This window comes from Melanaphis sacchari, unplaced genomic scaffold (assembly GCF_002803265.2).
Source record: "Melanaphis sacchari strain LSU unplaced genomic scaffold, SCAv2.0 Contig79_pilon_pilon, whole genome shotgun sequence".
Taxonomy (NCBI): Eukaryota; Metazoa; Arthropoda; class Insecta; order Hemiptera; family Aphididae; genus Melanaphis; species Melanaphis sacchari.
The window spans coordinates 106,255-119,925 of record NW_020271559.1 but is presented as its reverse complement, the minus strand read 5'-3'; the positions used below and the strand labels follow the sequence as shown (position 1 = coordinate 119,925).

At 26.5% G+C, this 13,671-nt stretch overlaps 1 protein-coding gene across 1 annotated transcript in view; it reads right to left on the bottom strand.

The window, feature by feature from the left end:
- The window catches only part of LOC112601497, a gene marked incomplete at its 3' end in the record, with an annotated part of 80,754 nt that overhangs the window by 18,839 nt on the left and 48,244 nt on the right, over window positions 1–13,671 (bottom strand). Inside the window, exon 3 of the mRNA XM_025349154.1 lies at window positions 10,588–10,716. Within this exon, the coding sequence (XP_025204939.1) occupies window positions 10,588–10,620 (33 nt within the window). The remainder of the gene's footprint in view (window positions 1–10,587; window positions 10,717–13,671) is intronic.

Here is a 13,671-nt window from a genome sequence, read left to right as displayed (position 1 = left end):
AATAATCACCTATATATAGTTTACTATAGTGTCTATGATGCTACAAACTGTATCTCTATAAAATATTTATTTATTTTTTTCATAAACAAATATCCGATAATTGGAGTTTTTTAATATACATAAATAGACATTGTTAATGATAAAAAGCCGACGGCTTTACATATTTATTAAAAACATGTAATAAATAACGAATGGTTATAATGTTTCAATTTTAATTACTCACGCCGTTTCAAAATTAGTTGAAAGTTGTGATCTCTAAAAAGTAAAAACAAAACTAAGAAACGACTGAGTCAGGGTAGGAAACTGTCTCTTTTGTGCGGGCTAAATGTTTTCAGTTATAATACGTTAATTACAATTATTGAAATATTAGACAATCTTAAATTTTGAATCATGACTGATATATATATTTTTTTAAACAAAAAAATCTAAATTCTATACAAAATATACAATGCGTACAATACATGAATTTGAGGGAAGGAATCAGGAGGCGTAAGTGGGGAAGTCACCCAGTGGCGACACCCCAGTGTGACTGATGTTAATAAATTATCCTTAAAAATACAATAACTATTGACCACGGATTGTTATACCAATAATTTTGTCCTCTCCCCGAAAAGTCTGCTCACGCCTGTGATACATTATACTCGTATTATTACACTGCTATTGTATACGCTCTATTGTACATTTTTATTCATATGTATCGTAACTAATGATAAATAATATTATTAACAATAAAAAATATCGGTTACATTATTATTTTAAGAAAACCTATGTATGACATATTTTATACTATATAGAAACGTGTCGTTTTGAACGACGCGGTCGTATATACTGTTTAGTATTATATTAAATTCATCTGCAGTAGTGAAGGTAAGCAAGTAAGATACGTATTGTATAGCTAAATATCTGCACGGTGTTTATCAAAAAATTACCAACACGCCACGTTGTTTTTCCAACGACTGTTCGTATTTTACTAATGCGTATTAGTGTATTACTAATACAACAGTGTTGACACCGCATAACTGTATAACTGTAGCAAAAAAAAAAAAAAAAAAAACACGCACACTCGCACGCTAAATAAATTAAGTTTATATTTAATATTTATACAACTATCGACGTACGTTAAGTGTAGTTCGCGTATTACGGTAGCAATTTTGTAGAAAATTAAATCATCACAATCCGTCGCGATGCTCACGCAAGCAATACGAGTCGGTAGGCATATTATGTATTATAACGCGTAATCTTCTATAATCCTTATTTCACTATAACACCCTTCCAAAGAGTTGTCATCGTTGTTGCGTTATACCTTAAAATATCATACATACCTAACGACATTAACACCCGTGTTACACGGCCGCGTCATTTATGATTTCACACCATTATCCATGTATATTTTTTGCGATTATTATATGAAGTTGTTATATAAATGATAAATTACCTAGACTTGTAGAATAATAAAATCGATTCATCTTACAAATATGTATAATAAATTTGATTACGAAAACTAAAAACGAAAAGAGTAAAAAAAAAAAAAATCCCGCGAAAGACGAAATAAAGTGCATGGGAAACGGGTAGAAAATTTTGCGTTTATTCTTGTTTACGAGTGGATTTAAAATTATAATCTCTTGCGTACACCTACCGCAGATACCAGATACCTACCTATAGTGTAACTATTATAATCTCTTGTCGCGTGAATATTCGAGAGTAGGTATGTGTGGCAGCTCGGCGAGAACATAATATAATATAATATATAATATTAATAACTCTTCCAAGTTTCGAACAGGCCAACCAAGGTTTTCTTACGCACTCACAAATTATACCCAGAAACACACACACACACACACACATATACTCATATGTTATGATACGTGTATTTAAATTCGAAGGTATACGACTTGCACTTTGTAAACGCTCGGTTCATCATAAACCTGGATTTAAAACTCATGAGTAAAAGATAGGTGTGCGTATATAGCATACAGAGTGATTCACCAACCAGGGTCATCCCCTTTTTACTTAAATGATGATTTTGGAAATTTTAAATAGATATATTAAAAAAGGTCTTATTTTCAAATTCTTCAGATTTTTTATACTAATTGAATATTTATTTTTCAAATGAGAGCCTCTTACTTTTTAATATAAATTCATTAAGCGATACTTTTTTAGTTATTTATCTTTGTAAACTAATAATATAAATCCACGATAATGTATTAGGAAGATATGAGAGCTAAGGTAATTTAAGAATATTAGTAATTAGTTATTAATATTTATAATTTATAAAAATGATTCAAGTAGTAATAATTAAAGATTCAATATTGAAACTATTAAGTAATTTTGTAAAACTGTTTTAAAGAACTAATATCCTTAGTAGATCTATTATATTTTAATAGCTGAAAAATTATACTCGTCAATATTTTGAATTAGGTCGTAGGTACATTGCAATAGTTTAAAATTGTTAACCAACAAATAATTTATAGTAAACAAGGACTTAAAAAGCTCTCATTTTGAAACAAAAGATTACATTCTCGCAAAACATGTTTTGGGTAAGAATAGTACAAAAAATGTCAAGAATCTTAAAATAAAATGTTAAAATGTTTTTAAATATATTCAAAAATTCCAAAATATAGGATTTAAAAAAATGTATTACTAAAAGGAAAAATGAGTATATGAACGTCCTTTGTGAATCGCTCTGTATACTTTGTAAAAGAATATCTGAAGTAGGTACATAATTATATACGTTATTATACTCACTATATATATATTATTATGTGTGTTTATTGGTATTGTATAACGTAATATATTAAATATGTTTGATAATTGTATTACTATAGATCTTCATTTTTTTATTTTTTTTTTTTTTAATCATACTATTATTATAATAATTATTGAGTGAAGATGTATATTTTTTCAAATTTCAAAACCTGTTATATGTCTATACCTAGTACCTACCACCATTTTATAGTATTATACTTAAATAAATTTTGTACTTATAAAATAAAAATTTTATACAATATTTATACCTTAAAGCAATAATATATCATGTTTACATATTATTATTCTAAATATTTATATCACACGTACAGATTATACTATATATAATATAATATTATTGTCAAAATAATAAATTACTCAATCTTTGTTTCAAAATGTATATTAATCTGATATAGGATTTTTGAAATGTATCTCATGTTTCAAATTTTTTCTACCAGTATATAAAGTTTTATTACATATTAAAAATAAAGTCGTCTTGTAGCGTGTGTTATAATAATTAATTTTCTTTTAATTTTTCTAAAATGAAAACTATACCTACTTATACGCTAAATCATTTAAGTAGGTACTTATATCATGTTATAGATAAAATTTTATTTTTTTAGAAATCACTGTAGTAATATAAAATCAACAATAATAATTAAACATTGCTTTTTGAATTAATCAATTTAAATGCAAAATTTGTGTAATATAACAATATGTCAAACTCACTGTCAACAATGATATACAAAGAGTTCAACACTCATGATATATTTTCTGTGTGCAAATGCACATAATATATTTATCGAAGTTAAAATGACTCATAACAGTATAACTGTATGTTTATGATTGGGTTTGTTCGTTAATAGAACTTAATAAAAAAAAAAAATGTATTAGTGCATATTTTATATATTAATTATCCAGTGAAATAACGAAATTCTGTTGAAATAACATCAATCCATATTTATAGAATAGCTGACTCATTCTAGACACTTGCTAAATAAATACGTAAAAAAAAAAATTGTTTTACAATGCAAAACTGGTAATTCTACATATATGGTATTAACATTTTTTAACATTTATAATTGCAATATAATGATTGATTGTTTACATTTATTTATTGATTATAACATTATTTCATTGCATTGAAAAGCATATAATTTTGATTTGATATAAGTGAAAAATTTAAAAAAAATATACCATTAATTGAAAACAGAAGTACCATTTTGTAAACATCAATAAAAGTTATATATATATATATATTGTCAAAATTGAATAGTTTAAATTTTTTCGATAGCCTTGTAACGAAAATGATTTATGATGTACACTTGAAAAAGCGGTATTATATTTTTATGTATATGATAATAAAAAAGTTTCTCAAAAAACTTTTTACTTTGAATTGATCAATCTCGATAGACTTTTCTATTGTCTGGTGAATGTGTATATCCTAGACTGAAACTACTAGATTTGACTCGGCACGATTGTTTGAATAATACATACAGAAGAATGAAATACGAAATACTGAACAATAAAAGTTGTACCGCATTTGAAATTTATATCGTTTGAAAGTAAAAATTACGTTTGAAATGTATAATTTTTGTAGGTTTTTTACATTGTCCCGAACTCATTGGGCTGACAATAACTGTGTGCGGTACAGTCGAAAATAAACCAGCTAAGACCGAATGATGAAATAAACAAATCTTATAAGTATAAAATACTATGCGCATGCGCACACCGTATCTATATGACATAACCATACAAAATTACGGATTATTATAATACTAAGTGTTATTAAAATTATTTGTTCGACACAATGATTTAAGTACTATATCTATACGCATATAGTAAATATAAGTTAGATTAGGTGTGTTGTGCCAATATTATTCAAAAACAGTATCATATCAATAATACAACAATAGTCATAAAAAAAATAAAAAAAATATCAATTTATTGTGATACACTTTTTTCTCTGATTTGTACAAAAAGAGTGAAGATATGTTTCACTTATAAACAATAATTTAGTTTTTTGTTACTTTTAAACTTGCAAAAATCTACTAATTTTCTACTTTACAGTTATTAATAGGTCAAGTTCCATCATACTTATACCTATATAATGTTTAAATAAATAATAATAAATCATTTAAGTATAAAAATAAACATAATATGAATAAGTAACCTTTTTTTTGTACCTACGCGAATAATAGTTGTTTTCAGGTTAATAGGCCTATTAGCATTAATAATGAAGTACAAATGCGTATTTTATTTAAATTAAGATAAACATGTTGATAGACTCAAATTTATTTATTTATGGTATTAAAAATGTGTTTATCGTCGATATTATGTCCATTCATATTTATATTCTTTTCGGTGAAAGACATAATAATATACAGTTTAAGATTTTTTACAAAAAAATATTAAAAAAGAATAATGGATAATACGCGTGTCCTATTTAATATTTATAAAATATTCAATCAATAGTTAACGACGTGTTTATTTTTAGAACCTAATTAGTATTATTTATTCAATTTAATATATACGATATTAATTCATAAATTATACTTTTTATCTGGGATTGGCTTATTGAACATGATTTTAAATTATTCACGTGTTTTTTGTATAATACCTGTATAATATACTTTTTATATAATAAGAATAAAAAATAAATATTATCGATTGAATTGTATCCAAAACGACCAGAAAACATGTTTATCTGCCTTTATATAATAAAAAACGGTTTGCGAATAACACTCGCAAAAATAATATTACGCATAGTGATTCATCAAACCATGCTTTGCACCAACACTTATTTCTTTAAACATCTAATTTATAGATTAAATAGGTATAAGTACTTAGGTCCATATTGAAAATACTTATATTTTTATGTTATTTAAGGAGTTTCTTGTACTGACAACATTTTTTTATTTCATATGAGAAACACATTTTTTTAAATTCTTAATTCGTTTATAATTCGAAATTTCAAACGATTAGTCCTATACAATCATATTATTAAACTTATGGTATTAAAGAAAAAATTGTTGGTCACATTAGTCTATATAATAATGTTTTTAGAAGATAAGGATCTTTGAAGATTTTAAAATTATAATTATTAATTTATTAACATTTTATAATAATTGGTAAAAATTATCCGAGTAAAATACGTATGTATTAGACTAAACAGTGTTGGCGTACACGCAATTATTCAATGGGGTATATTGTAGGGGTAATAGTTAGAAATAATGTTATATATAAATATATATAACATTATTGTGTACTAAAAAAAAGTCAAGAGAGTTAAACATCCCCTGTCTACCTACGCCACTGAGACTAATCATCACATAGAATTTATATTTTATGTACAACTATTAATTAAGGATTAATTATTGTATTATTGTACTTATATACATAAAGTTTAATACCATAGAAACTACTCGCTTGTTTTTGAAGTAAAAATTTAAAAAAAAATCATCTTGTTAATGAAGTTGCAGTAACAAAAGATAGTTCTTTTTCAATAAATAAACATTTAAATCGTATTAAGATATTTCTTACTACTTATATAACAAATTTAAGCATTTGAAAATATAGTCTAAAAAATCAGATTTGAAATTAATTTCAAATAGTTAATATGTTTGATGAACCATTCCATTCACTCTGTTTATATACTACAGTATAATACTCGATAGTTGTTGTCATTAATAATGAAATTATATATAGGTTAGGTTTACCTACCCCGACCTTATATACCCCATACCCCATAGGCACAACAACAAAAATAATCTTAAATAAAATTACCTCGTACCTATTTATGCAAAGTAGAATTAAAGGTTAGAGGGGGTACAAGGTCTGCTGCACCTAACATAGATCTCTATTACTTGTACAATATAAAATATAGGCCTCTTTTGTGGGGTATATGATGGGTAACTTACGCTCGGAAAAATTGATAGGCACGACAAGGTTCGTTTCAAAAATAATTAACGTGAATAAGAAAACACTGAGAAATTCTAGAAAAATATTCATGTCCTCAGCAGTCTTCGTGCGCGCAAGTGTCAATAATTCTATAGTTTCGTCGTAAGAGTCATATAATAATGGTGACAACAGCGCCGAGGAGGAACATAAATTGTTGTACCACGATTCGGTCACGGTTGTTATTTACACTGAAAATAACTAGGTATATGATATCATAATATAGTATATTTTATGGTACGATGCACGAACGTCGTTTTTCCAATGAGTCAAAAACGTGTTCTCGGTGTGTCACGGGCCCCCATGAGAAGTTCGTCGATGCGGTGGTCAATATTCTGTTGTCGTATATATTAATATAATATCTTTAAAACATATAGCCAGGTAGTGGTGAAAAGGTAATGTGACAGAAACGAAAATAATAGTAATAATAATAAAAAAAAAATAAATATGTGGATTCTTTTTTGTAGTTTTTTTAGCCACCTGTTTGTGGAGGAATCCGCACGGTTCTTGGATGTAGTCCAAAAACCGCAGCCGAACATTTACAACACGTGACTGTCTATCTTTCTTTCTCTCTCTCTCTCTCTCTCTCATTCTCTCTATCTCAGTCTATATATTATCCTTGTATATAGTATTTATAATTTAGGTATACGACATATTATTTTCATTGTGCGCATACTTGCATATTATAATATACACGTTATATAGTAAATATGCCGTGTATACCCGACAGCAGCTTCTGACCCGCGCGGTGGTAAAATCGTATAATTTATTAAAATTCTGCTTCACACATGTGTCACTATTATAATATAATATACAGGGTGGCTCCTGTATAACAACCTCTCTTATGTATTGGTTAATTATTATTAAACCGCTGTCAGTTTTAAAAAAATTGTAATAAACTTAAATAATAATTCAAAAATTGAAACGAGTTAAGTTTCTGATTAAGTATAGGTACTGAGGACAAAAGTCCATAATAATAGCTTTAATATCTATGAAATACAATTAATTTACTAAGACTAAATTATTTGTAAATATTTTTCAAGTATAATAAATGGTAGACTAATAATATTGGATCTATTTTATTTACGATGTAAAACTTTAATATTATAGAATATTCATTAAATGGCATAAAAAAAATTAAGTACTGAAAATTATTATCGTGAAGTGTACCAAAAACATAAAAGTTCCATTAAAATAAGAGGTTGAATAATTAATGTATTATAAAGGATAAAATATGAATAAGGATATTCAGTAAGTAGTTTCTAAGTTATTAATACATGTATTTGTTAGGTAGGTATTAAGGATTAAATTTCTTTTAGAATAGATTTAAAAAATTATTAGAATAGATGTATTATTACTAGATTTAATAATTATTATACTCAGAAAACTTTTACAAATTATAAAATGTTAATATATTTATATTAATTACTAAAAGTTTTAAATTACCATAGCCCCTTTATTTTACAAATCAATTATCATGGATCTATTGTCCTTCATATAAAACGTTAAATAACTCAAAAACTACTAGTTCAAATGTCGAGTTTGATATATAAATACATTTTCAAAAAATAGATGATTACCTATCTAAAAATTCACAGTAAAATATCATTTTTTTGAAATAAATTTAAAAAAAGAAATTTGTATCACTACAGGAATCTCCTCAAATGATGAAAAAAAAAAATACAATTTTTTTAAAATGGCCCTTAAGAAGTTCCAAAGATTAGAAATTCAATATATTTAATTTTAAAGGAAAAATGGAGTCGAACATGATCGTGAATAATTCTGTATTATACCGCAACCCCACATGCTCGAATACTTAATACGCCATTCGAATTCGCAAATCTGTTACTGTTAAAGTGCGAATTAATAATGAGCCGCGTATAATATTATAATAGATAGGTTTGAACAACAGGTGGTCGTGGTTATAATTAGGTACGTCTATGAAAATTTGTGTCTAAAAAAATTGGCCGAACCTCAAGCGGCAGGCTCATATAACGTGTGTGATATAATATTGCGTGCGTACCGATAGATAGGCGTATATTATATTATTATGATACGTGCATAGTCTCATATAAATTTGGCAATATTCCACAAACAACAATATGTTCATTTAGAAAACATAGTTTAGTAGATGTCGAATAATTTGCGAACGTTTATAATATAATATACTTGGAGGCACCTCGGTGGGGTGTTTCCATAGCATCACACATTGCGCCACTCCTATATGGTTCTTTATATATATAAGTAAATAATATATATATATATATATATATATACGTATAAATGTTATATACCTTCCTATATATAGTCCATACCGACCGAACGGGTTTCGTCTTGCATAGCACATAGAGAACAGTAATTTATGGTCATCATTGTTTATAATAGAATTAATAACGTTTGAAATATTAAAACACAAAATATACTAATGCCCAAAATGCCCAAATATGAAATGGTAAGACTGAATAATTAATAGTCAATGTTATATAACAGAGTAAAATTATTACTGATCAATAACCATCAACACTTAATGTTAGTCTACGCACGATAAATATTATAACTATTATTTTTTTTTTTCAAATTTATATTTCTTATGTTATGTAGGCATTAATATTCAAGCCCACTACATGGTCATTTTTAGAGGTAAACGTTAATTTCTTCGAAAAATATTAATGTTTAAATGAAGACGTTTTTTTTTTTTTTTGATAATATTTTAAGTAAAATCTCCTGATTATACACTGTATAGTGTATAGGTTCTGTGTATAATAAATAAATTAATAACCATCATATTATCTTTGATCTGTAACCGTGAATATATTATTATCATATTTTCTGCATGAATTAATTCGTAATATTTTTTAAAAATAACTAATTATGGATTCTGTATAATAGTTATTATTAGTGACAATCTAATTTAAATAAAGTGAATGGCCTGAATTAGATTTATTGAAAACCAATAGACATTGACATTTAAAAAGGCATGCACTGTTAATGCACTAGAATCGTATATATAATACACAGAATGGTAACTTTCAAATCGTTTGCACTCAATTTATACACACTTATTTTATTAATTATTATTACAGTATTGTCACAATAATAGTGTGTAAAAAAATGTTTTATTGATGTTTTGAATTTCAAAAAAAAAAAAAAAAAAACAATTATAAAATATCTTTATAGACACAATTTTAGACTTAACCTACAATTAATGCATAAGGTTAGGTATTTGATCAGAAAAAAAACTGTTACTATAATTTATTAAATATATAATAATAAGAAATATTATTTTTTTATCGTGTAAATAAATAAACAAAAAATTTCCATCCGTTTTAACCAACCCAATGATGACCATGAAAGGAGCTCTTGAGAGAAATAACACTAACCAGACCACACGAACTTTTTCAAGAACGCTGACATTCACTATCCAGATTATAGCCACTAATACTTTATACCTATATTTAATGTTCAATCGATTTCGAATAATAATTACTTTGATCGACATATTAATTGGTACCGCTTTTGGTCATAACTTTTGGAGAGCGAAAAAATTAATTGCTGTGTAATAGCAGAGCTCCTAAATCAATTAACACGTTCAGTGGCGGATTCAGAAATGTATCAAGGGGGGGAGGTAATAAATCGTCATGCTAAGTCCCGATTAACAATTTATCGTAATTCTTTTGGGTAATGGTAATCTAATCTAAGCTCAAGAGGGGTGGTATTTACCCCCTCCCCTTGGATCCGCCATTGAACACATTATTGCTCCGAAAATTATCATATTGAAAAATGTTTTGACTAAGTATTTTAAATTTATTATACTTGAGACAAGAAAATACATTCAAGACCACTGCTAAAAATACATCGAATAGATTTAATAAACGAAAAACTTACCGCAATTAAGCTTTGTAACCGGTCAATTAGCATAGTCTTCGCGATGGCTTTGGCTGAATCGACGGTGTCCTTCGTAGCATAAAATCTACGAAGGCCCGTCTCCCGCCACTGACGGTCCCATGGCGGCACCTGGAACAGTTTTATTTTTCAATTAAGTACGAAACAATTATTATTTATTACGATTTGGTATCAACAGGTTTCTTTTTTACAATTTATTAACACTCGTGTATACTATGATAACAGGGAAGAAAGAAGAGGGGGTTGATTGGAGTAAAAAGAAACTATAACGAACGTATCATTTGCATTTTAACTATAAATAGATATATACATACGAATCGTAGGCAGTGAAATTTTAAGGCGGCAGCAAACATCGTTTTATAATAACAACAATTAAAAAACAAAAAAAAAAAAAAAAACAAATACTATTGTTTGTTATCGAAAGTATCAAATGAGTCTTATTACCATCGAACTATATAGTTCTCGTCCCTAATTGCAATTGCAGGAATTCCGAATGAGCAATTAAAATGTGTTTTCAAAACGTGGCTCGCTGCATACAGGATTAGCCTTAATAATATGTATTCAAATCTAAATCAATCCACATATAGTTACCATAATAAATTTAAATATTTGAATAAAACTGCCTACGATACCCACATTCTTTAATTTATTATAACCCACTGATATAGGTAATTTAAACTATATTGTAATAATAATATACATATTGTTAATGAAGAATATCACTGACTTCGATGAATATAATATACTCGTATAATATTATACATGTATATCTAAATTTTAGAAAAGAATTATTAACCATGCCTAAATAACTAATGAAATACATTTTTTGAACCATAGCTAGATTTCTTTTTATGTACATTTTCACTGGTATTATAATAATGTGTCTAATTAATCAAGTCCTACATACGAGCATGTGGTGAAATACGGTTATGTAAATATTGCCATTCATTTTATGTAAAATAGTTAACAAAATTTGAAAAAATGGATACAAGAAGGTTATAATTTGTATGTGTATTAATATATTTTACTATTAGTCAACACTATACATATGTTGAGAGAGAAAGAGAGAAAGTTATCGATTTGATTTACATTTATTTGTACACTATGTTGAATATAAGGTATTAGTTCAAGGTGCAAAACTACCTAAAATCATATATTTTTTAAACTTAAACTCAATGTATACAATGAGTAAAAATATCGTAGGTATTTAAAATAAAATATATACAACTAGGTATAAATAAAACCCGTGCAATTACAAATAAACTGCACTTTTACAAAGAAGTTGTATTTTATTTTAATCTAAAATATTCGTTGTTTTATCTAAAAAATAACAATATAATTACTTAACTGCAAGTCATAGTCGTTAACATTTTTAAAAAAGACTAACACCTCAAACAAATATGAGTAAACAATTATATGTACAATTTTTTATCTTGTCTAGCCAATAATATATTGTACATTGTATATTATTATTATTATTATGATGTTGTATAATGAATTGTGTATTAGAATTTATAATAAATATCAGAAACACGATTACTTAAAAAAAAATCGATTTTCTTCATCCCAAACAGAAGACATAAAATATTCTCATGATGGCCAAATTATAACTATACGAGAAATTTCAAAACATATATCATAGATAAATATAATAATATTTCATATTATACACGCGATACACCTAAAAGTACGTTATTAGTAATAACTTATTACTATTATTGATGCAATATACATGAAAATGAATAATACATTACTCATTAAGAATTTATGTATCGAGTTGATTCATTGGTCGGTTACTTACAAACGTATTTAAATTTAATGCATACACAATAATATGTAATTCGTACACGAATCGAATACGCGTGTACGGATAGGTCACCTGCATAGCAGCTACCTATAACTAATGACTATACAAATGATGTATTTTTCGAACACAACGATGTGTAATATATTTAAAGCAACTTTGCGTTATTTATATTAAACTTTAAAATATATTTTTATTAAATATTTTATTGTGGAAATAACGTTTTAATAGTAATAATAAGTCATGCTTATTTTACCATGAGAAAAAAAAATAAAAACCACGTCCGTTTTTAATTGCTATTAAACGGACATAGAACATCGGTGTATAGTATAATATAATACTATAACACACAACACGCACCATCCCCGTTATCAAACGACCCCTATAAATCGACCGAACATGAAGAATGCCACACACAACGCGATGCCGTTTGCCGTATTTATTTTCTTTTGATTTTATCATATTTTCCGGATCCAAAAACACGTATTCCACCGTAATAATAATTTTGTTCATCAAAAACAATTTAATTAAATCAGCACCGTGGACTTAGATAATAATGTTGCAATCTTGCTTCATAATGTTCACTAATATATAGTTACCCACTGCAATATAGTAGTACTAGTAGTAGTAATAGTAGTAATAGTAACAGTAGTAGTAACAATAATAAAAAAAATATATATTAGTTAATACAACAATATTATGCTGCTTTTATTTTTTTTTTAACGAAAAATACGAGTCAATAATTGCATTTATACGAGAAATTTACATTTTTTTTTTAAAAAAAGCAGTTATGTAGAAAATATGAATGTAATATAAATGAAAGAAAAACGTAATATAAAATAAGGTTACCACATATTTGATGCGTGTTATCTCTATGATCAATTGTAATGCAAACCAGTTTTTTTTTTAATATATACATACGTATCCATAAATTGAAAACATGAATGGAAGTGTATTTGTATATATGTATATAAGCCTATAGCATAAATGTAATGAAATAATAACGGAGATAAAAATTAATAAAACAGTTAAATATACTTACTTTAAAAAATTTGTTTATATCATATGAACGAGTATGTAATGCAAAAATGTATAAAAAAACATAAAAAATCATTACAAGTACTATGTTTATAAGACGGTTACTGTCTATCGTATAACATTCATACAATTATATTATAATATTATAGATTGATTTCTTGCACGTATGGTGGTGGGATTTGAACATTTGAATGACGACCAAATAAATAAGAGAAGCTTAAGAA